The sequence below is a fragment of the Lygodium microphyllum genome, chromosome 12 (genome assembly GCF_053477565.2).
Source record: "Lygodium microphyllum isolate KBCC chromosome 12, Lygodium_microphyllum_v1.1.10, whole genome shotgun sequence".
NCBI lineage: Eukaryota > Viridiplantae > Streptophyta > Polypodiopsida > Schizaeales > Lygodiaceae > Lygodium > Lygodium microphyllum.
This window is the reverse complement of record NC_141146.1, coordinates 5,207,419-5,233,535: the sequence shown is the minus strand read 5'-3', so window position 1 is coordinate 5,233,535 and position 26,117 is coordinate 5,207,419. Positions and strand designations below refer to the sequence as shown.

Here is a 26,117-nt window from a genome sequence, read left to right as displayed (position 1 = left end):
CATGAAGTGGAGACAAAGTATCACTCTTGTACACTCTGGCAATCACTCTAGATCCCTTACAGATCTTCCATTTTCCATCACCAAAGGTGGTATGAAAACCATCATCATCTAGCTGCCCTGTGCTAATCAAGCTCTTCTTGAGCTGAGGTACATGCTGAAGTGTAAAGACAGAGCCATGCTGAAACTACAACTGCACACTACCAATACTTGCTATGTCGCATGCATAATTGTCCCCAAGATGGACAACACCATGTCGATCCCTTGTATAGTCAGATAACCACTCACGATGAGGGGTCACATGAAAGGAAGCACCTGAATCGAGAATCCAGGTATGCATGTCATCATCTGTATCTGCAAGTAAAGCATGTGCACCAAAGTCTGAAGAGACAAAGAGTACGTCACTCCCACTATTACTATCATGAGTGACTACATTCACCTCTTCAATTTTGACACCGCCCTTCTTAGGCAAACTGTCTTTCTTCTCTTTCTTGCTATCATCTGTCTTCTTGCCTTTTCCTTTCTCTTTCTTCCATTTATAGCAGTCACGTTTAAAGTGACCCTTCTTGCCACAATGATAGCATTCAACATCTTTGCCACATGATTTACTGCGCCCCTTGCTATCATATTTTCCTTTTTGCTGTGATCGGCTCCTAGTATGCAAAGCACTAGAAGACTTACTGGATGCATTGTTCTGTCAATTCATTTCTTCCATAAGTAGAGCACTCTCTACATCAGCATACAAAAGAATCACATTAGAATTGCTCATAGCAGTCCTAAATGTATCCCAACTCTCTGGTAGAGTGCAAAGCAAGAAAGTAGCCTTAAATTCCTCATCAATCATGAACTTCAAGCAACCAGTTGGCTGAAAATGGAGTTAAACTCACTCAAGTGAGTAGACATTGCTGTACCCTCTTTCATACACAAATCCATAAACTTTTTCAGCCAATACACTTTGCTTGTAGCACTCTTCTATACATACACTTCTTCCAGTCGAGTCCAAATAGCATATGCCGAATCCAAACCTTCAATATTAAACAGCAAGGCATCAGAAATCGATAGCTCAATGGTTAAGCGTGCAAGCTCATTAAACTCATCCCAATCTTCATGTTCCATGTCCGCGGGCTTTGCCCCTTTGGTTTTGATCAGCTTTGCCTACTTCTTTTGCAACAGGATATTGTAGCACTGCTTTTGAAAAACTGCAAAGTTATGTGCTCCTTCAAGCTTCTTTATGTACATGAGATTACTGCTGTCACTGCTGCAGCCATGATTTTCAACCCAAATGTGACCAAAAAAACAGCAAATGCAGGCCCAAAACTGTCACCCAAGTGACCAAGGTACAAACAAGTACCAACCAGCAATAAATGACCATGTAGAAGCACAGATTTCAGATCTGTAATTAAATTTTCAGAAGCACCAAACCATGTGCTACAACATTCCACAACTGATTACAGCTGTTCCAAGGGCATATACATCACATTACATGAGAAATCCCAAAATTTTAGCTGCAATTTCTGTTGTACATGTACCCACGGGCATAAAATTTGACACGAACGGTCAAAAGCCACAAAATTTTTGTGCTCAAAGCATCAACCACACATCTGCATTTTTTTCTATCATGCATAGAACAGGCCAATTTTGCCAAAATAGAGCAATTTCAGCAAAACCCCCAAATTTTACCAAGTGATGATGTCCAAATTGCGTGGAATTCAACTCGCATGTACATAAAATGACCAAATGCTGCACAGATTTTGCCCGAACTGCAAAAGCCCCAAATTGCACGGGGTCCAATGTGCACTAATGTCGAGAAATTGGGTAAATTTCAGCCCAATTTGTGCTTGTACATGAAAAGCCCCAAATGTCACGGACAAAATGTGACAAATTCCTACAATTTCTGAGACAGATATCACTGTTGCATCTTGCTCGCACCAAATCTGGACAAATCCCCAAATTTTCCAAGTCCTGCATGAAGTAATTTCAAAAAATTGATAGAATTTCACTAAAATGTGAAAAGCCCCAAAATTCCCAGGCAAATGTGCACCGACTTTGCAATTTCTGAGTCAGATTGTCTAGTTCTGCATTAAGATCCCCAAATTCGGTAAAAACCCCAAATTTCTGGGCCTAAATCTGCCCAAAATCCTGACTGTGCCTACACGCACGAACGGCCATCAATGGGCAAAGGACTTGTTTGCAGGAAACCTTTGAAAAAGTTAAAATTTTTCAAAGGGAAATTGAGGGATCCGTTCCCGTTGACCAGTCATAGTCGTCGTGACCTGTCACGTTGCAGAAAAAAGTGTTGTCTGGTCACGCCTACGGCTCCCGCCAGTCACCTGCAGTCGCGTTTATCGTCAGCGCTGCAGTTGTCATGTACAGCTCCCGCCAATCGTTTGCTGGTCATCTGACCGCTGTCTGCCAACATGCCCAGTCTAGTCCTCGTCGTCTGCAACATGTCGTCTGGGGTAGCCTCCTGCAGCGTGTCTTCAGGCGTGGTCACCTGTCGTTTGTCAGCTGCTGCAACCGACTGTCAATTGCTACAACCAACTGTCTCCTGCCTGCTTGCCAGGTCAGAAAACGACCTCACAACCTGCTCTGCTCGCCTTGGACCTGACGCTTGTACACACGTCACCTCAACTGTCAACTATCGTGCAGAAGTAAGCTTCTTCTCTTGTGCAGACCTGATTTGCACTTCTTGAGAAACGCAAACACCGTTACCAACGCTCTGATACCAGTTTGTAGTGACAGGTTAGGCACGAAGATCAAGACAATCAGTCGTTACGCACAGCGAGAGACAGAGAGAGTGGGTGAGAGAGCAATAGCAAAGAGTGAGCACATTTGCAGGTACAATGACAAGTGTGTACCTTTAGGTTTTTAGATAGATATATATGTGTGTAAGTACAAGTGCTAAGGGTGTGTTCACACCCGAGCACATTTAAAGGCATGAAGCCTTTATTCCCAACATAATCTAGAGACTACCACCTCCTCACTTGCCCTTGAAATGCCTTTGTGCCACTTCAATGGCAAGTATTTTCGACAACATTCTTGGTGGTCATCGTTGGGAATGGCGAGGCATGGTGTATGAAGAAATACCCTAACACAAAAACATAAACGAAAGCATACAACAAAGCATAAACTCAAAAGAACACAATTAGGATTAGGGTAACTCAGAGACAATGAACATAGTGGAAATCTGAATAAACGGTTGAATGTTGAATATGCAATGCTCATGCAACAAACAAACTGTGTAGGAATCCAAACTCTCATGTATCAAGGACCGAGGCAAAGGTACTGAGCAAGAGAGTATGTTATACTACTAACAAATCCTAAAACATAGAAAGGCAACCTCTAGATTAACAGCAGCAAACGCAATAGTGTGTGGTGCTATATCAATGTTGAACAACCAAAGGAGAGAGAAAGCTACAAATACAACAAGCTGATGATGATGTGGCAAGCTAGCAAAAGTGCAAGTATGATAATATGGCAGATTGATGGCAATAACAACGCACATATGATGATGTGGCAGTCCATACAATAGCCACAAATCACAAACGTGATAGTTCAACAGGTCCCAGCTGTAGATGATGTGGCTGATCAGCAAATGCAGCAGAAATCAATGTAAACTATGTGATGGAGGCTAGAAATAGGCACCTAATGAATGTAGACAACAACAAGAAGCTTCAGCTAAGATATGCTCCGCGAACCGGGTGTGGGCAATGAAGCTAGCTGCTAGAGGGCCTAAATCTTGGAAAAACGAGATTGGATTGAATGGAGGGCAGTGCATTACTTTAGGGTTTTCATTAATTAAGCATTTTTAGGGCTATTTAAGTGGCTAATTCAGCATGTAATGCTTATGTTAACTCAACATGGTCTGGCCTCCCCTCCCAATTTGCATATGTGAATGAGGAGGTGGGTGACGAATGAGGTTTGGATCTAGGGCAATACTTGCATTGCCACTTGCACATGTTGGATTTCTCCTTCACTCACTAGAAGTAGACATAGTGGAAGCCAAAGGCCTCACGAATAGGAGGTGCCATTGATGATTGGGTGTATCAGGAGGGGGAGGAGAAAGGGAGAGCTTGAGTGGAGACTCAAGAAGATAGATTTGGAAACTCAAGGGTGGAGGGTGGAGTGATTGAGGGAGTAGAAACGGTAGAGAGCTTGAGGAAGTAGAGATAGCTTGAGAAAGTAGAGAGCTTGAGATGGCAAGTGAAACCAACCTTCTCTTCTCGGATAGGGTGGTTTAACCTGATTAAGCACTTAATTACAGCAATCAGCAAATGAACATAAACTGAAATGCTCACTTTACCTTCATAAACTTGGATAGTAGACACCTTGTTGGCCCCAAAACTGGCGCCCCTTTCGGTATTTCTTTGATTTCAATTGCTAATGGATAAATTACACTGGCGCCCCTTTTGGTATTTCTTTAATTTCAATTGCTAATGGATAAATTACAAGCCGAGATTTCACGATCTCCTTGGCTGATTCAAAAGCCCCTTGCTGTTCCAATAATCAGCAAAGCATTCGGGCAAATTGCCCCTTGATTTTCACCCAGGACTTGCTCTAATGGAACCCCAACTGGTCAAATGCTGCCCCAAATTCACAATAGATGGGCTGGCATCTGAAATCCTCACAATTCCACCAATTTCTGGTGCTGATTTCAGTGTACAATGCCTTTGACTGATGGCACCGGTCCCAAGGTGGCTGGTAAACCCTAATTACTGCTGTGATTTAGAGTTTACAGCAGTAAACTCTCTATTGTCCACCAAATTTGGCTGTACTCTGCTACCAATGGCTGAGAATTACTGAGAATGCTTGAGCATAGACTGGAGGAGATGAGAGAATGCTGTAGAGAGAGAGAAAATCAGCTGAAATGTATCTTTTGATTCATAGCTCTAATGACAAATCTAATGGCACCAACAGCTTCAAAAGGGGGGTAAAACACCAGCTCCGCTACTGAGCCCTCCTCTTCTACCACTGCCTCTCTTGAGGCGGAAGAGAAAACTTGCTGCCCCCTATCCTGTCGCGGCGCGCGATCAGTCGTCGTCGCCTCTCAAAGCCAAATCTGATCACCTCCTCTCCCTCCACCAAGCTCAGAATGGCTGCAATTCAACTTCCACCACCCTCCAATAGCCTTCTCCCTAGTTGCATGGGAAAGTTTTGCCAAGTGGCAGCCTTCCTAATGCATTTTCAGCCATTAAGTTATTTTTTAAGAATTAATTAATTCTGAAAATTAATTTCAGCCCTTTGACTCTGCCCAAAATTAAACATGCCCATCTGCAATGAAATTGGCTAGACCATTTGCAACTTGGAGTGGTTCCCAACCTCTGTTGACCCTTAGACTAGCATTAATTAATTAATTAATGCTAGTCCCTAATGTCACCACTGACACTTAATGACCTAACAATTGTCCTAGGGTCCAACTGACCACCAAAACCCAGTTGGCATAACTTAACATAACTTTTGCCTTTAACACCCACTGCATCCTCGGGGTCCTTGGCCCGTTCCCATGAAATAACTACCATGTGCATCACATATGCTAAACAACCTTGCACATTTGATTAATAACTTAATCAAATGTTACTAGCAAGATTAAAGCATCTCTAAATTTCACGTCCCCGTGACAGACCTCCCCAATTTTGAGATGCTTTAATCTTGCTAGTAACATTTAATTAAGTTATTAGCAAGATTAAAGCGTCTCAAAATTTCACGTCCCCGTGACAGACCTCTCCCTTGAAAACTCTGCAATCGTCCTCCATTGCACTGCGTTGGGCCAAAGCAAAAAGTATATAGCACTGGAATTTCAATTTGGCATGATAGTCACCACAACATTGGCCACTGTTGTCGAACCATTGCATATGCGCAAAACTTATTGAAATTTTCCAGCTAGCAAAACATAATAGAAAACTGAAAAACAGTCCAAAACTGTTGCTAGAAACCATTGGATGCATCCATAACTCATGTTTCTCAATCGTTCTGACTTCAAAACCACAGTAAAGCATATTCTCAGCATAAACAATGGCTGAAACTGTCAATGACATTCGTTTCTATGCGGCTGTCCATGGAATCAGTTGTAAACCATTAAAAACTGAGCATGACCTGATCATAAACTGATCATGGACCGATATGAGAACTGATCGCAAATGGCTACAAACGTGACTCCAAACTGATCACAAGGTGATGGTAAAAAAACTGATCAGAAACTGATGTAAAAACTAATGCAAAACTGATCCCAAAGTGATCATAAATGGTTCTCAAACTGATCAAAAACTGAGCTGAAACTAATCAGAAATTGATCTCAAAACTGAGGCAAAAACTCATGCCAAACTGGTCCCATGCATAAGTATAGTCTCAGAGTCGCGATGACAACCATACTCATATACATGTATCTCACAGTGACTAGTACACCGAGTAGTGACCTCATGGCATGCATATTGTCAGCACAGTACCTTGGATGCATGCTGAATACATCCGAGATCCACTACATACGAGAGCTATCCAAAACCGGTGGAGTGGAAGTGCTACCTCCCCCTTGAGCATCAAGCAATGCTTCGGACCCCCGCTTTGCTAAACCTGAGTAAGCCCGATCCAAAGTCGGCTCTAACTGAAAGGCATCGAGATAAAGTTGCAACAACTAAGGATGATCTGCCAAGTCATCCTCTTCCATCCATTTTGCATCCATTGGTGAATAGTTTTGAAACTTCACCAAATATCTTCAAGAAACTTTACCTCTGACCTTCCTTTCCTTATGTGCCAAAATCTGCTCGGGTACCAAGATCTCATCTAGTTCCTCAACCTCTAGCTGAATTTCAGCAGTTACATCTTCTGGCACATCACCACGAAAAGATCTCAGCAAATTGACATGAAAGGCATTGTATATCCGCCAATGTGAAGGTAATTTCAGCCGATATGCAACATCGCTGATCATTTCCAACACTTGAAAGGGCCCATAGTATCTTATGCTTAACTTCGGATACAATCTCTCTCTTCCCTTCATCTTTTTCAGCCTTACCTTTTCGAAACGCAGAAATGCATAATCGCCCTCTGCAAACTGCAAAGCACGTCTATGGCGATCAGCTGCCCACTTTTGCTTGTCCTATGATCTCTGAAGTGCATACTTTATCTTTACATAGGCTGCATTCAAGCTTTCCACAAAGCGATCAACCTCAAAGATCTTATCCTTAGTGTGCAAAATAGGTGGAACCTTCTTGCCACCCTCAACCACCTCAAATGGAGCCTTGCCAATGAAACTATGCACTGTATTGTTGTGTGCAAACTCAACCAATGGCAAATACTGCTCCCATTGTGTCTTGTGGTCTGAAACATAGCATCTCAAAAGATCCAACGCTGTGGAATTTGCTTCCTCAAACTGACCATCTGTCTACTGATGGAAGGATGATGAGAATTTTAGCGTGGTACCCATATTCTCAAACAAACCCTTCCAGAATAGACTGGTCATCCGAGGGTCTCGATCACTGATGATCGACTCAAGCATACCATGATACTTGAAAATGTGCTGCATATATAATCATGTCATATGATCAGCCTTTATTTTTTTTCCTCACCGGAATGAAATGGGCTTGTTTGCTAAACCTGCAAATGATAGTCCATATCCCATCATTCTCTGTAGGTGTCCTAGAAAGCTCAAAGATAAAGTCCATAGCAATGCTCTGCCAAGGCCTATCTGGAATAGGCAAGGGCTGCAACAAGCCCGGCATCTTTTGCCTATCATGCTTTACCTTCTGACATATGATACATGCCCTAACATACTACTCTACATCATGCCTCAAAGCTGGCCAATAAAAGAAATGCTCCACTGCCTTGACTCTGGCATCAATACCTCTGTGTCCTGCATACGGAGAAGCATGACTTTCAATGATCACTCTAGGCCTCAACTGCTTTGTGACACAGTCGTCCATGCATCATCAGAAATCCATCTCTTAGCATAAAATGCCCATGCCTTTGGCGGCTTGGCCATTGCAAAGCTGATCATAAACATTAGCAAAGTCCGAATTAGCAGCATATTGCTCTTTCATGGCATCCATCTCAGTGTGATAAACCATAGTGATAGCTGAAATTTGTGGCTTACGTGATAGTGCATCAGCCACAACATTCTTTTTACCATCAATGTGTACAATCTGAAAATGAAACATAGAGAGAAAATTTGCCCATCTCATATGCTTCTCTGACAACTTTGTTTGCATCAAAAAGTACCTCAAAGTCTGATAGTCTGTCTGCACTGTAAAATCAGCCCCCAACAAATAATGTTTCCACGTAGAAAGTGCATGAATTACAGCCAAGAGCTTTTTTTCATAAACTTGTAAATTTCTCTCTACACCGTGTAGAATTCAGCTCTCATAAGCCACAACTCAGCCATCTTGCATAAGGACAGTCCCAATGCTGTTACCACATGTATCACACTGAACCACAAATGACTTCCTTAGATCAGGCAACACAAGCATAGGATCTGAAGTCATCTTTTTCTTCAACTTTTCAAATGCTGAAATTTTCACTGTTGTCCATCTAAATGGCACATCTTTCTTTTGCAAAGCATGCAATGGAGATGCAATTTCAGCAAACCCGTGTACATATTTCCTATAGTAAGAACATAAACCCAAGAAGCTGGATCTCATGAATATTCTTCAAAGCTGGCCATGAACGTATTGCTTCAACCTTAGCAAGGTCCATACGAATACCATCAGCCGATACAATATGTCCCAAGAAGTGGATTTCATGCAAAAAGAATTCACTCTTCTTGTCATTGATAACTAACCTGTCATAGCTCATTGAAAACAATGTCCAAGTGCTTTCTATGCTCCATCTCATTCTTTGAATAAACAATCATGTCATCAAAGAAAGTATCCACAAATGCTCTATGTGGTCGACAAATGAGATCCATCATCCGATTAAAAGTGGCAGGAGCATTCGTAAGTCCAAAAGGCATGATAAGAAATTCATATAACCCAAAAGATGTAATGAAAGTTGTCTTAGGCACATCCTCCAGTCTAATGCGTATCTGATAATACCCACTTTTCAAATCTATACGGTTAAATATTGCTTCCCCTGCAATCTATCCGTAACATCATCGATCTGAGGGATCGGAAAGCGGTTCTTTATCGTGATCTTGTTCGGAGCACGATAGTCAATGCACATACGCCATGAACCATCCTTTTTCTGCACCAAAAGCACTGGAGAACAGAAAGGAGATGAGCTGGGCTGAATCAGCCCTTTTTCTAACAGCTCATTTACCTGACTCATAATCTCCTGTTGGGCTGCACTGACTCTATAGAGTGGTTTATTAGGAGGGCTACTTCCAGGAATAAGGTCTATGCCATGATCTTCCGGTCTTTCAGGTGGTAGCTGCCCTGGAAGTGACTGAGAGAAGCAATCAGCATACATTTTCAGAAATGACAAGCGATCCTTCTCTAATTTAGATATATTCCCAACATTCTTACTATCATCCTTATCCTTAGCAAAAACTAAATACGTTGAAAGATGATTTTTCATTACTTTAGAAATAGCAGCTGCATATACAACAGGGACAGATTCCCCTTTCAACTTTACATCAATTGTGAGTGTCTTTCCCTTATGTTGAATAGTGATCTCTTTTGCATATGAATCAATCATTACATACATACGGTGGCACCATGGCATACCAAGCAACACATCACAACCCTCAAGTGGAGCGATGTAAAACTCTTCGCTGTCCACATATCCCTGTATGTGCAACCGGAGCTTTCCAATGAGTGGTGTGATAGGTTCTACATGACCCTTACATGCCATTCCAGCTTCCCCCATGGCTCCCATCTCATTCTCTTTGATGCCTAGATGGGTTGTCATGTCAGTAAAGATGAAGTTGGCTCGTGCACCATTATCAAAGAAGATCAACGCATGCTGATCCCTAATTTTGCCCCATGCTCTGCACAACTCACTAGCATCATCATTGGGCTGATCACTAACAACATCGGGCACCAATCCCACTAATGTTTTGGGCTTTTTACCCTTAGGATCTCCCTGATTTTCTGATTTTGCAGCTTTCTGCCTATTAGGACAGTTCTTTGCAATATGACCCTCTTGTTCACAAATAAAGCATTTATTTGCAGCCATCAATTCCCTACGTTGTGCCAATGTTTTCAAGCCCTTTCTTTGCTGTTTTTGCCTCTTTTCAGACTGGTTTTCAGATATGCCCCTTTTCTCAGCCTTAAACAACTTTTTATTTGGCTTCTCCCCGCTCTCTCGGAAGCCTGAATCCTTTCCACGCAACAAAGCATCAGCTGTAGCAGCAGTCTCTATGAGCTGAGACATGCTAGACACTGTGGATTTTATGCAAAAATCCCCGATTCCTTTGGGCAGCCCATATACATATTTTTCCACTTGCTCGTGAAGGGATACAGCACGATAAGAAGTGACGGGCAGCAATGCATCCCAAAACTTCTTATTGTATTGCTCTAAATTCTTGCATTCCTTTGCATCAAGCTTGTTCCAAGCTGTCATGATGTCCACCTCAAAGGTACTAGTCAACCAATTCGATGCAAACATTTGCTTGAATTGTACCCATGTTGACGGTGCTCTACCTTGCATCAAGAGCGTGGACCACCACTGCAATGCATTCCCCTTCAAGAAAGTGGCTGCCTTTCGAATCTTAGAGGATTCGGTGAAGTTTCCCCCTCAATAGGCTGCATCAAACTGCTGAATGAAGGTCAAAGCTTTCAGCCTATCTTGTGCACCACTGAAGGACTCAAACTTCAGTGCTTTTCCACCCTCATCATAGTCTTTTGCTTCCCCTTTGAGAGTCAAGTTGTCATACACTAGCTGCTGCAAAAAGGGTGCATTTGCTGTATTTACATCATGACCAAGTCCAAATGAAGCATTTGGATAACCAGCAGTCACTCCTTGAGCCCCGTAAGCATTCGGGGATGCAGATACATTGCCAAACATTCCGCTTTGTGCCCCAGGCATCACGACAATGCTACCATACATAGGGTTTTGCACATTTCCAGCCATACCCGAATACAATGGGCCTTGCACACCATGCATTGGCTGTTGCATACCATAGGGATTTGTGCCATGCATTCCCGTATGTGGCCCTTGGCCAACCATTGCATGAAAAATCGTGCTACCACCAAGGTATCCTGGCTGCCCCATCCTAGCATGCATGCCCGGCTGTCCAAAATCCATTGGATTGGCACTTCCATAATGGCCTTGCATTTGCATTTCTTGCCCCATAGGTACCAACTGTTTAGCTTCATCGGCCTCTTTAGGAGCTTCAAGTGAAGGATTTAGCACTACCTTTGGTGCACCTTGCTATCCCAAAGGTGTAGAAGTTGACTTCTTCTTCTTGCCCTTGCTGTCCTTCTTCAAAGCATTCAAAAATCGGGTGAACTGAGGATCCTTTGCCAATTCAGCAAAGAGATTTGCTGCTGTCCTCGTCCAATTCTTGAACTGGTCATCAAATTCCTCTTCATTTTTCTGGTTATCTACCTCATGACGGCTTAAAGGCCCTGCATCTTGCCCAACAACATTTTCAGCTTGTTGTCCATCATGAGAGCCTTGTCCAAGATTAGGCATTGCATTTCCTTCATTCCCATGAGAATGTCCATACTGAGAGGCATCATCACTGCTCGTTTCCATCTCACTGTATGAAGACATGTTGCTGTAATTTCTCAGCTGAGCACAAAAATCAGCACTGGCACAAAGCTTTGGCTTGCAATCAGTTGCCTCGAGCTCACCAAATCAAGAGATTGAGTGATTATCCCGGCAATGGAACCATGAAACCAGCCTTCTCTTCTCGGATAGGGTGGTTTAATCTGATTAAGCACTTAATTACAGCAATCAGCAAATGAACATAAACTGAAATGCTCACTTTACCTTCACAAACTTGGACAATGGACACCCTCTTGGCCCCAAAACTGGCGCCCCTTTCGGTATTTCTTTAATTTCAATTGCTAATGGATAAATTACAAGCCGAGATTTCACGATCTCCTTGGCTGATTCAAAAGCCCCTTGCTGTTCCAATAATCAACAAAGCATTCGGGTAAATTGCCCCTTGATTTTCACCCAGGACTTGCTCTAATGGAACCCCAACTGGTCAAATGCTGCCCCAAATTCACAATAGATGAGCTGGCATCTGAAATCCTCACAATTCCACCAAATTCTGGTGCTGATTTCACTGTACAATGCTTGACTGATGGCACAGGTCCCAAGGTGGCTGCTAAGCCCTAATTACTATTGTAATTTAGGGTTTACAGCAGTAAACTCTCTGTTGTCCACCAAATTTGGCTGTACTCTACTACCAAAGGCTGAGAATTACTGAGAATGCTTGAGCATAGACTGGAGGAGATGAGAGAATGTTGTAGAGAGAGAGAAAATCAGCTGAAATATATCTTTTGATTCGTAGCTCTAATGACAAATCTAATGGCACCAACAGCTTCAAAAGGGGGGTAAAACACCAGCTCCACTACCGAGCCCTCCTCTTCTACCGCCACCTCTCTTGAGGCGGAAGAGAAAACCTGCTGCCCCCTATCCTGTCGCGGCACGCGATCAGTCGTCGTCGCCTCTCAGAGCCAAATCTGATCACCTCCTCTCCCTCCACCAAGCTCAGAATGACTGCAATTCAGCTTCCACCACCCTCCAATAGCCTTCTCCCTAGTTGCACGGGAAAGTTTTGCCAAGTGGCAGCCTTCCTAATGCATTTTCAGCCATTAAATTAATTTTTCAGAATTAATTAATTCTGAAAATTAATTTCAGCCCTTTTGACCCTGCCCAAAATTAAACATACCCATCTGTAATGAAATTGGCTAGGCCATTTGCAACTTGGAGTGGTTCCCAACCTCTGTTGACCCTTAGACTAGCATTAATTAATTAATTAATGCTAGTCCCTAGTGTCACCACTGACACTTAATGGCCAAACAATTGTCCTAGGGTCCAACCTAGCTCCAACTGACCACCAAAACCCAATTGGCATAACTTAACATAACTTTTGTCTTTAACACCCACTGCATCCTCGGAGTCCTTGGCCCATTCCCATGAAATAACTGCCATGTGCATCACATGTGCTAAACGACCTTGCACATTTGATTAATAACTTAATCAAATGTTACTAGCAAGATTAAAGCATCTCACAATTTCACGTCCCCGTGACAGCAAGAGTGCTTGAGGGAGTAGAGAATGCTTGAAGAATGAAGGAAGTGGGGGAGAGGAAGAGTTTTTTATAGAAAGTGTGTGTTTTAGGATTTAGAGTTAGTGAGGAAGGGAAAGGGGAAAGGAGAGAATGAGTGTATGCACTACACTATGCACTATGGGCAATAGGTATGGGTCTGATTCATCCATACCAATGGCCATAATCCATTGAATCTTTTTTTTTCTTTTTTCTTTTTTCTTTTTTTGGGGGGGGAAGGGGAGCACTGGTTTTTAAGGGCTTTGTAGCTATACCATGGCATGCTACCAGAAACACCTATATAGTGAGTAGTAGTGACTTTGAGCCCTGCTCGGTTTCCACTCTGATTCCCTATGTCCAGTGGTGAACCCTCTTACCCTCTTATATACGGCATCACAAGGGTGTAGTCCTAGGATGTGCCTATGTTGTACTATTTCTTTAATTGAATAATACAAGAGTATACCTTGCTCTCACATATCGTGTTACCTTTCAGTGCCATGTTGAGTGAGTGAACAAGTGCAAGTGCATCACACTTGGTATCAAAACAACTCTTGCTCGAAGTGAAGGGGTGCTCATGGAAGCAGGAGAAGAGATCCAGTGCCCCAAAGAGATCAAGCCGAAACGACCCACGTCGCGTTTATCCCCGGCACGGCGACCCCGACACCAGCCACCAACTAAAGACATAACACGGCTTCCCACGGTACAACCACCACCCAAAGGTAAAACGCAGCTTCCCCGCATCAACCACCCCGAAAGCCGAGGTGTGGCTCCCCATAACCACATGGTGGACGACAGAGAGAACGCACCCATCCCAACAATGGAAGAGAGGAAGAAGAGTAGAGGGCAAGGGAGGGGGGGGGCGAGGGGGATAAGAGCTTTGTAAGCATACCATGGCATGCTACCGGAAACACCTATATAGGGAGTAGTAGTGACTCTAAGCCTTGCTCAGTTTCCACTCTACGTGTAATTCCCTATACCCAGTGGTGAACTCTCTTATATGCAGCTTCACAAGGATGTAGTCTTAGAATGTGCCTATATTGTACTGTTTCTTTGATTTAATGATACAAGAGTATACAGCAACAAGAAGAGGAGAGAAGGTAGAAGCTACAAGAGGAGATGGATAGATTAAGGAGAGAGGAGACTTCTAGGAGGGCACAAGATACAAGAAAGGACAAGGAGGAGGTAGTGGAAGCTAGAAGTAAGAAGAAGGACAAGACGGACAAAAGACACAACCATAGAGAAGAGAAGGAGAGCGACAGTTTAGAAGACGACTACGGCAAGTTCAAAATGCCCCAACCCACCAAGTACAAAGGAGAGATAGACGAGTTGGTCTTGAAGAAATGGATTGGCGAGGTAGATAGATACTTGAAGTATGCCAGGATCACAAAAGACAGGAAGGGAGAGGTAGCAGCAATCTACTTAGAGGAGGACGCTACTAGTTGGTACCTACTGGAATAGGAGCAAGGATGCACCATCTTTTCATAGGAAGAACTCCAAGAGAAACTCAAAGACTATTTCATTACAAAGATGGAGAAATCAAAGTTAGAGATAAATGAAGAAACCTCAAACAAACACAAGGGAAGATGAAGGAGTATGTCAAAAAATACAGGTAGCTCGTGTTGCAGCTACCCGACATGGACACTGACACTAAGTTACATGGATTTTTATTTGGCATGCAAGAATGGGCCAGAAGAGATGTAGAGAGACAAAAGCCAACTAGTTGAGCCGAGGCCATGAGGATGGCTGAAAGACTAGTGGATCTAGAAGGCAAGGGGATGTTAAGAAAACTGCTAGGGTTTACACTGAGGACACACAGAGTGTACGACCACGACAGAAACACAAAGACACAGACACAGACATAGAGGACAAAACTCAAACCCTAAACGCAAAACTCAAAACTCAAACACAAACAGAAAAAGGGAGAGAGAGAACACAACTCTGAAGTGAATGAATGCTGTAAATGAATGTAAGAGTGTACAGTGTACTCAAGGGCAGAGCAATGTCAGAGTGTGACGTCCACCGAAGACGGATCCCAAGTCTGTGACCACCAGTCGGAGTGTAGGAGTGCTGAATAATGAATGACAGCAGGCTGGTCACCAAAACGCAGTAGTCTAGAGGCGGGAAACTGGTAAACGCAGCAGTGTACTACCGATCAGGGGCTGGAAACTGTGCACAGTCTGCTACAAACAGCAAACTGAAACAATGTCTAAGAGTGTCAGGGCCTACAATGCTGAAAACACAGGCTGGCTGACCCTGGAGATGATGGACAGCAGGCTGAACAGCAGTCTGGGACAGTTTGGAGCAGTCGCCAGCAGCTGAGAGCTGTCACTTACAGCAATGGACAGGCTGAAGATGATGTGGCTGCAGTCGATGATGGCTGGACAGCAGATGGAGGCGGGCTGCAGGCTGGAAACTGGGCGCCAACAGCAGCAGAGGGTGTGTGGGCTGGTGTAACCTACAAAGCAAGGATGATTGCTGAATGGGGGCAGCCTGTCTATTTATAGATGTGGAAGGGCGCCCCAAAAATTAGGGTTTCCACTAGACTTTCTCGAACCGCTCCCCGTTTTAGGATTTCCACTGAACTCTCTTGAACCGCTCTTCATTTTAGGGTTTTACTCTAAAAGAGCATTTTTAGTGTGTTTTAGGGTTGTTTAAGAGGCTAATCAGCAAGTAATGCATATTTTAGCTCAACACCACCTCTCAAGCCCAAAACTGAGCCGAAAGGTTAGGCCAGCCATTGTGATGTTGATGTACCCCAAGGCATCCCACCCCAAAGCAGCCAAGGTATCGGACAAAGGGTGCACGTCGGCTGCCCAGTGGCCTACCAAGACTACAAAGGTGATGGTTATCTTACTAAGGGAATCCAAGTAGTCACCCCAGAGAGGACAGGGCATCGGACAAAGGGTGCACGTCGGCTGCCCAGTGGCCTACCAAGCCCTACAAAGGCAGATGGAACTACATGGAACTTTTGTGTGTGTTTTTTTTTTTTGATTAAGTGTGGTAAATTTTATGGGATGCGGCCGATTGAGGAATAGTGATCCAGAAGATGGAAGTAGGGAGGGTACACCCAACACATCACAAAACAGTACAAGCTAACCCATCCACTCAGGGTGTGGATGACGAGGAAAAGTAGGTGATGAGGTATCCATGTGATGAAGAAGGATGGTGGTGTGGTAACAACAGCCGCCGGTGGAAACAGCTTAGGATCCGCTCCAGATGTGCTCTGCACAATGAGATGCAAAGTATGCTACATGCTGAAGAATGCTCATGCAGCAGGTGCCACTTGGACAATGTTCCTCATGGGAAAATTGTTCGCTTGCCCAAGCGCCCTAGTACAAAGATGATGAAATCATGCAATGCAAAGGGTAAGGTACAACAGGGGGGAGAAGCCGATGTCAAAGACAAAGTGCTGAAGCTTGTAGAATACGAAGAAGGGTAGGAACCCCCTCTCAACCTAGATGTAGATGCCGAAGAAGGAAGAGGAGCCTCATGTCGGTCTTCGTGTGGTGCCGAGAACCATAAGGAATGAAGAGGAGGAAGCATCCCAGCTGGAAAAGCTAGGTAGAAGTCACCGCCATGATAGCATCAAGAGAGATGTTGCACGATCCGCCTCGGGAGAGGAAGCCTCCATGCTGGTAGAAGAGCAAAACTCCAAGGATGATGAAACCATGAAGGAACGGCGCACATCCCAAGTCTCCAGCCCAGGTAGGACAGGGCAAACCTGCATGTTAGCCCTACACTGAAAACAAAACCTGCAAAGGAGATCAAAGTCTGCAATCACAAAGGTCAGTAGTGAGATGCTCCAAAAACAAAACTAAACTAAAATGAAAAGCTAACTAAAGGAACAAGTGCAAAGATGCAAATGTGTACGTGTGTGTGAGTAAATGTAGGGGAAGACTTAAAATGTAGAGACAAAAACCCTATGGGCCCGACTCTAAGAGTGCGAAAAATGAATGCTAGACCTAGGGTATCCGAAAGGACCTAGAGACATGCTAGTCTAAGAAGGTGGCCACCATCACGTACGTCCAGTAGCAGGGCTCTGGCAAGGGAACGCCTAAAGAGGTGGGAAGGAAGGTGAGATAGATGCATGAAGTGCAACGGGATCGGAACCTGCAAACCAATCAACCAATCCTTCAAGAGTAGAGAAGGATGGCCACTGAGGCTGTCCGGGTGCCACATATCTAGCAGTTGCTGTGGAAGCTGGAGGAGTAGATGGGGCAGCAGCGAAAAGCGTAGCCCCACTGGACTGTGAAGTCGCAGTAGCCACATGAGGAACCCAAGGAGGTGGGATGGAAACACGGGGAGCAGAAGATGGGAATCCCTCTGTAAGTGTAACCTAAGGAGAGTGTGAAGACGCACCATAAGCTGAGGATGGAAACCCCTGCGTATAAGTAGTCATGGGAGATGTGAAGCTGGGGATAGTGAGGGGGATGCCCATCACAGTCAACCTAGGAGTTATAGGTGTGCTCATGTGCTGAAAGGTGAGAGACACTATGTTAAAGGATGGCATTCCCCCTAACGAAGTACCATGGTGCAAAGAGATGGAGAATGGGGTGGAGAAGGAAAAGATGCTAGGAGCGGAGATGGAAGATCCAACCCCTAGGGTGTGTGAAGCAAATGTGGAGTGTAATCCAAGATTTTGGAAAGATTATGAGAGATGATCAAGGTGTGATATAGAAGAGGGTGGGATGCGAGGAAAGTGAGAAGTGTGTGTAATATGCTCAAATGAAACAGAAGCTGTAGATGTACCTGAATTTCGTCTGCTTCATGAGCCCCCTCTATTGAAGTTCACATACGCAAAGCCATCCGGATCTTGTATCTCAAAAGAAGAAACGGGCGAGGGTTTTGATTCATGCAAAACAAAAGAATTGTACAAACCTAACATTGGACCTGGCTAAGATGATAAAGATGGATCGCCAGACGTTCCGAATGCCGTATGTCCTCCATGATCGGAGAGGTGGCCAGCCTCATCAACCGGTCCGGATGTGATAGCAAAACTAGTAGGAGGGATGTAAACATCACCATACTTGTTGCGATAGTCCTCCTCTGTCATGTTAGTGAAATCTGGTGAAGGTGGAGTGTCGTCCTCCTCACCGAGTCCATAATGCCGTCTCAGGGCCTCCAATGATGGAGAAGCCTGATAAGACATCATAGGAACTAGAGAAGAAGGTGTCTAAGACATTGTGATTCGGAGTCGTATTGTGTGCCTTGCACAAAGACTAGCTCTCAACAATATCCCCAAGATACTCTTTACAAGAGCATCGGCTCTGATACCATGTTAAGAAGACTGCTAGGGTTTACACTGAGGACACACAAAGTGTACGACCACGACAGAAACACAAAGACACAAACACAGACACAGAGGGCAAAACTCAAACCCTAAACGCAAAACTCAAAACTCAAACCCTAAACGTAAAACTCAAAACTCAAACACAAACAGAAGAAGGGAGAGAGAGAACACAACTCTGAAGTGAATGAATGCTGTAAATGAATGTAAGAGTGTACAGTGTGCTCAAGGGCAGAGCAATGTCGGAGTGTGACGTCCAAAGAAAACGGATCCCAAGTCTGTGACCACCAATCGGAGTGTAGGAGTGCTGAATAGTGAATGGCAGCAGGCTGGTCACCAAAATGCAGCAGTCTGGAGGCTGGAAACTGGTAAATGCAGTAGTGTACCACCGATCGGGGGCTGGAAACTGTGCACAGTCTGCTGTAAACAGCAGGCTGAAACAGTGTCTGAGAGTGTCAAGGCCTGCAATGCTGAAAACGCAGGCTGGCTGACCCTGGAGATGAGGGACAGCAGGCTGAACAGTAGTCTGGGACAGTTTGGAGCAGTCGCCAGCAACTGAGAGCTGTCGCCTACAGCAATGGACAGGCTGAAGATGACGTGGCTGCAGTCGATGATGGCTGGACAGCAGATGGAGGTGGGCTGCAGGCTGGAAACTGGGCGCCAACAGCAGTAGAGAGTGTGTGGGCTGGTGTAACCTGCAAAACAAGGATGATTGCTGAATGGGGGCAGTCTGTCTATTTATAGATGTGGAAGGGCGCCCCAAAAATTAGGGTTTCCACTAAACTTTCTCGAACCGCTCCCTGTTTTAGGGTTTCCACTGAACTCTCTCGAACCGCTCCCCGTTTTAGGATTTTACTCTAAAAGAGCATTTTTGGTGTGTTTTGGGACTGTTTAAGAGGCTAATCAGCAAGTAATGCATATTTTAGCTCAACAGGGGACAGTCCAAGGGAACTAGACCAAATTCAACACCAACCTCGACAATAAATCCTGGACCCCAAGACCCAATATCCCTAGAGGCCCATTCCCGAAGACATCGAGCCAAACCTCAAGCACCTTAGTACCAAGAGGAGCAGTTGGCAGATGGGGGGTTAACCACTACAGACCAACTCCAAGTGCAACATATGGGCCCGTGGGATCAAATGCATCATAATGGAGACCCCAGGGCCCAATGCCAATCCCTAGCCAACCACGGGATGTAATTAGCATGGATATCATTGTGGAGCTCCCCAAATCCCATGGATACACCATCAATTTTGTAGTGGTCGACTATTTCTCCAAGCAAGCTCACTTTATACCTGCCGAGCCACCATTGAATGCCAAGGAGGTAGCCCGCCTCTTCTTCACACGTGTTCAAGCTACATGGTCTACCCTTAGCCATAGTGTCAAATAGAGATGAAAATTCATGAGTGACATGTGGAAGAAACTCTTCAAGACCCTGAAAACACAGTTGAGATTCTCATCATCCTTCCACCCCGAGAGAGACGGGCAAACAGAGCGAGTCAACCAAGGCATTGAAGACTATCTCAAGAGCTATGCCCATGTGGACCAAAAGGATTGGGCCTTGTACCTCAATGTGTTGGAGTTTCACTACAACACCTCAATCCACTTCGCCACCAACTACACAGCCTTTGAATTAGCCACGGGAAAAGAAGTCATCACCCCCCTTGCCTTAGCATTAGGAGCGGCCAAAGCTGAAGATCAAGATGTGGAAGAATTCTTAAAGAAATGGAGAGACCGCAATGCTGCAGCAGAGCAAAGTCTAGAACAGAGCAAAATCGCCATGACAGAACAAGCCAACAGAAAGAGAAAGGCGGTACTCTTCACCAAGGGCGACATGGTCCTAGTCAGCTCCAAGCATATGTTGCTCTCAAAGAATATGAGCCATAAATTCAATCACCGCTACTATGGACCTTACCACATTACTCAAGTACTGAATGAAGTCACATACAAGCTTGACCTGCCAAAAAGTATTTGTGTTCATAATGCATTTCATGCTTGACTTCTGCGTAGATTCTATCCCGACAACCAATGGGGGCAGCACGTACCAATGCTTCATTTCAATGGCCCCTTTGAAGTAAAAGCATTCCTTCGGTGCCGGGAACACAAAGGGTACCCTGAGTATCTCACCAAGTGGAGGGTGTCCTCTCAAGGAAGCCACTTGGATTTCGGAAGCAAAGGCGCACGAACGTGGCAAAGACGCCTTCGCCATCTGTCTCAAGGAGAATCTCACCAATTCTTCCAATGTCCCTTGAGTCATCCTAACGGGACTCATCAAAGGCCCAGTATCGCCTCCACTCCTCAAATGTAATTGAGTCCAGGGTGGACTTGCATGGTAGCCCAAATAAACCAAAAAGTCCCCCAATAAGTCTAGATGGGCAAACATTGACCAACTTGCTAGAAAAAGCTGTGTTAAGACCCCCAAGTCCTAGTGCAGTAGACACTGACCAATCTGATAGTAAAGGCTGCATTAAGACCCCGCAAATGTCTCAAAGTCCTAGACCGGTAAACACTAGCCAACTTATTAGCAGAAGTTGTGTTAAGACCCCAAATGAGTCAAATAACCTCTACCCTTAGATTGCTGAGGACAGCAATCTAATAAGCAGGGATGAGTGTAAGGGCTTTATAGCTATACCATGGCATTGCTACTGGAAACACCTATATAGGGAGTAGTAGGGACTCTGAGCCCTGCTCGGTTTCCACTCTACGTGTGATTCCCTATACCCAGTGTTGAACCCTCTTATATGCAGCATCACAACAGCGTAGTTTTGGGATGTGCCTATGTTGCACCGTTTCTTTGATTGAATAATACAAGAGTATGCCTTGCTCTCACATATCGTGTTACCTTTCTGTACCGTGTTGAGTGAGTAAACAAGTGCAAGTGCATCACGGGGGGGGGATAATTAATGATAGAGCTGTTGGAGAGTGGCTATTGCAGCCGGCAGAAAATGCGCAAGAAAATGGGCACTTTTGACCGCGAGCACGCACAGCAAGGAACCCATCGGACGCGATCAAACGGGTCGTATGGGACAATACAGATTAGATGGATCAATCCATCCATCGAACATAGACAACCTTGAGAAGGAAGCCATGGGGTGGAGATGGCAAGTACATTAGTCTCTATTAGGCTTTATGCTAACAATATTGTTCTGGTCTCTAAGTCACTGAAGGGTCTACAATGACATCCCCATGCCCTTCATGACATTTGCACACAGCGTGGATTGATGGTTAATCTTGGGAAGACCAAGATCCTAATCTTCCACACATCAGCCCCAATGAGGAGAAGATCGGTCTCCACCCTAGGAGCAGGACAAGTGGAGGTTGTGGACTCATATGTCTACTTAGGGGTCACATTCACTACATCAACCAAGAGATTCACCATGACAGCACAAGCGACCAGAGACCGACTCACACAAGGATACACAGCATTGGTCATGATGGAGAGGCAGTGCCACCAAGCATACTTCTAGGATCCCCACATACAAAGGTGGCTATTCAACACATTGGTCACACCAGTGATGATGTATGGTGCACCTATTTGGACCCCCGGCCTGGCTGCATACCTATGGACCCAAATTGAGAGACCACAAGTCATCATGCTCTCACACATGGATCTATAGCAAACCATTTATACCACAAGAGATTATTAGAGCCGAGTTTGCTGCACCCCCCATGATGGAGGCCCTTTTTCAAACCATAAGCTTTATACACAAAGTACGCAACATGCATCCAAATAGACTGTCTAGGAGAGCTTTCAAGGCCTCTCAACAACTAGCTCAGGCAAGACATGAGACTTCATGGTATGCACAGGTTCAACAATGGCTCACAAAAAATGACATTGATATGGGCCAACTCCCCCCCTTTCAGTATAATCTTGACTTCCCCCCCATACACCTCTCCCACATTGAGAGGAACTTGGTTATGTAACGAGACCTCTATTAGCTTGCATACCCCGCACATGGATTTTATCCTAGCAATCTCTTCCACCAAAGATGGCATACTACAAGGATCACTTTATGAGGACTACAAGGGATGGCCTCATTGTGAGACCAGTATACCTAGATGCATACATGCCACATGAGATGCAAGAAGCCATTGGCCAGATTAGAGTATCCTCCTCTCATTAGCTTGAGATTGAGACTGGGAGAGCAGCCCACATCCCTAGAGCTAAGCAAATCTGCAGACTATGCCAAGAGGAGGTGAAGAGCAAGGAGCACTATATGTACATATGCAAAGCCTATATAGCACAATTAGAGCTAGATACCCCACACTATTTGGAGAGGACACCTCCCTTAGAGGCCACATAGTTAGACATGTACTCCTTCATCCTCCTGTTGTATCCCTAGATGGGCACTATTTTGTCTTGTAAATCACTTTAGGTTCTTTTCACACTATATCTCTAATCATCTTTTAGCACGTCACACATGGATGCCTAGTGACAATCAATATTGTACATGGTTTTGTCTCATAGGCCAACTTTGGCCTCAGAAGACATATATATGGATGCCTAGTGACAATCAATATTGTACATGGTTGTCTCATAGGCCAACTTTGGCCTCCAAACACACACACACACACACACACACACACACACACACATACACACACACACGTAAATGTATATATATACATATATACACGTATGTATACATATGTATACATATGTATACACACATACACACACGTGTGTGTGTGTGTGTGTGTGTGTGTGTGTGTGTGTGTGTGTGTGTGTGTGTGTTTGTTTGTGTGTGTGTAGTTTATGGGGCTGTTTGTAACTAAGTTCCATATGCTAGAGACATGGGCACGAGGCTATGTTTAATGACTGGTGAATTGATTGCTTGGAAGAGATAGGCCGCATGCTTGCTTTAGTTTCTTGCATGCACTTGTTTCTCTTTTTCTTCAATTTTAAGAGCTCTTCTTCTCTCTATTTTGGGACAAGTTTGTTGTTATTTTGTACTTCTCAAAGTTTCTAGAAAAGAACTACATCACAAAGGGTGCTAGCGTTTAGGGCAAATTGGTGTCTGTCCTACTTCCTTTAATTTTTAAGGAAGGGTGGTTTTAAACTAATACTTTTGCTGACACAAGGACGTCTCTACTAAGGCATGAAGTTTGCAAAATACTCTTCAATCTGTTGGGCAAGGCTGCAACCTCCACTAGCTCTGCTGAAATGGAAGGTTTGGGTACTCACAAAGTCTCAAGGTCAGTAGTGGATCTCAAAATCTATGTAAGTTGGAAAAAATGCCTGAGAATCTCTAGGTTAACTTCTTGAAAAATAGCTACAGTTGTCTCTTAGAAGACCATTGTTGGTGCCTCAGAGACTTGCTCACCTCCATGAATGTACCAAACCAGCGTCTCTCTACCAATACATCCTGAATGGCCTCATGGAAGGCATTCTAGATCTAGGATGAGCTCAATCCTTGCTTTCATCTAAATGGTCTTTTGCTCAAGCTGGCAAATCCCCTACACAAGATTCGATAAAACTAAAAACATGTTTTTCAGCCGATTTGAGGAAGAGGGACTAGGAAAATCTGCAAAAAACTGATCACGAGCTATGGCAGCTTGAATCCTAACGGATGTTGCGAACTACGTTGCTCATGTTCCATAAGATTTGGGACAAATGTCAATGTGTATTGCAAGTGTTCTATGACACAAAAAGGCACAAAGTTCTTTCTTTATTTTCTAAACCTAGGGAGTGGGAAGAGGACAGGGTTTTAAGGGATGGATAGCCTCCTTGGCAATTTAGTGTTTTGAGGTGCCTGATTGTAAAATTGTTCTTTTCCCTACCCATTCAACATTTCCAAGAGGTATAAAGGTCTAAAGGCACACCTTTCATTCATCAAACTTACATGTTGTGAGACATATGCAATTAAGAAGGAAAGCCACCACCAATGCTTGGGATTCTCTCTCCGCATTTTGGCGAAGCGCCAATCCTCTCTTTCTCCCCACTGCCAATTTTCTCTTCGGAAGTATGAGTGCGTAAGGCGGATACTCCATAACCACACAAGCACCAATACAACCCTTGCACGCAGTGGGTCACTGCATGAAAGTGGGTGGATAGCGAAGAAATGAGCCATCAAGACTGGTAGGATGGTCCAATATGGATCAATGAGCTGCAAACCAAATACACAAACAAACAAAAATAATCAGAAAACTGATTGGAAGAAGCATTGTAATACAGACACGTGAGCTATGCTTCAAAGTAATTAAGGAAATGACATGCACAAAATCAAGATTAAAAACAAGACTTGAAGAAAGAGGCATTATATCATAATATGGTATTATCCAGGTGATGCCGAGAAGCATGTTAGTAGGGACAATAGAGCTAGCTTCAAAATGAATAAGGAATCACAGGTAAATGAATATCATTACATAAGGACAAAGAACAAATACTTGAAAAGAGGAGCATAACATTTACTATCCAGGTCATGAAAATAAGCATTTTATGGACGGGCCTCAAATTGAAGAATTATAGGAAAATGAAGATCAATAAAAACCATGTAGGAGCATAAATTTATAACCCAGGTGATGCAAAACAGCATTTTAGGAAAAGGTGGAATAAACCAGGCATCAAGATCAGTAAATCGAAATTAAGTACAAATCTAATCTTGATTTTCTATTGTATTTGATCGTGATTTAATGATCGGTAAATCAAGATTAAACTGATATATTAAATATAAATTTCTATACTTTCAATATCAATATATAATTTCCTACAACACCCAACCAAGAAAAAACAGAAAATCAAGATTTAAAAACATAATGGGGAGAAAAAAAAAAGGGAGCATTGGGAAATTTACCCAGGTGCTGCCTTGAATGAGGCTGATAATCCAGAAAAGGACGTCCACATTCAAGAAGAAGAGCAGGTTAAGGAGAAGCAGGGGATGCGAGGACGACCATTTGCAGGTGTAATCCCACCACGATCCCATCAATGATAAACCTGCATTGGGAGGGCATCTGTGGGTGAAAGCCCAGCAGAAAAGGATGGAGGGGAGAGGCACGATCGCAGCCAAGATCGCATTCCTCAGATTGCGCCATCGCTGGAGATCGTGTGAATCTATGGTGGGCTTTCTCTCTGCACCAACTGCCAAGGCCCTCTTCCTCTTCGTCTGCTGGTTTTGTTCCATCATGCCGGCCTCCTCCTGGGTAGTTGTCCTGACTATACCACCTGCCTCTTACATTTTACGTTGCCCTTTATCACAAGTCGACGATGATGATGACAGGAATTCAGACATCCTGTCGTATGTGGAGTAAAAAACACTAACAAGGCCAGACAGATTCAGATAACAACTAAATATGACAAGTTGAGTCGAGCAGGACGACGAGTGCATAACGTAGTAGACAATAGTGGTAATTAATTATTCATTCCGTATCAAGAACCCCTGATGGAATCATCATTTATGGTAAGATTCTAGCTAACTAGAGCTACAAGCAATAGACTAGCTGACGCACGTTTAGGCACCCAAACTGGTCGTTGGGTAGAAAGAATTGACACATGGAACACTTGTAACATGTCCTTCAGGACATGCATCCCTCTCAAACTAACCTTGGCCTTGCTGCGGTGGCACAGCCTCTCGATGCCTCTTTCGAGGCTACAAGCCCCAACACCATAGCCACTAGTCTCCCCGTCCCTCTCCCTTCCGAGACTCAAACTCGAACAATTCGACTCTAAGAATCGGACATCTGATA

The 26,117-nt window shown here is 44.1% G+C and overlaps 1 protein-coding gene and 2 pseudogenes across 1 annotated transcript in view; 1 reads left to right on the top strand and 2 right to left on the bottom strand.

Annotated features, from left to right (window-relative positions):
• The window catches only part of LOC148027415 (3-oxo-5-alpha-steroid 4-dehydrogenase (DUF1295)), a 36,930-nt gene extending 11,029 nt beyond the window's left edge, over positions 1-25,901 (bottom strand). Inside the window, exons 1-2 of the mRNA XM_087689103.1 lie at positions 25,229-25,901; positions 24,278-24,541 (exon numbers count right to left, since the gene is read on the bottom strand). Of these exons, the coding sequence (XP_087545229.1) occupies positions 24,278-24,541; positions 25,229-25,558 (594 nt within the window). The 5' untranslated portion in view covers positions 25,559-25,901. The remainder of the gene's footprint in view (positions 1-24,277; positions 24,542-25,228) is intronic.
• LOC148027417 (uncharacterized) lies at positions 2,324-11,217 on the bottom strand (annotated as a pseudogene).
• On the top strand, positions 21,797-22,800 carry LOC148027416 (uncharacterized; annotated as a pseudogene).
• Positions 25,902-26,117: the final 216 nt, after the last annotated feature.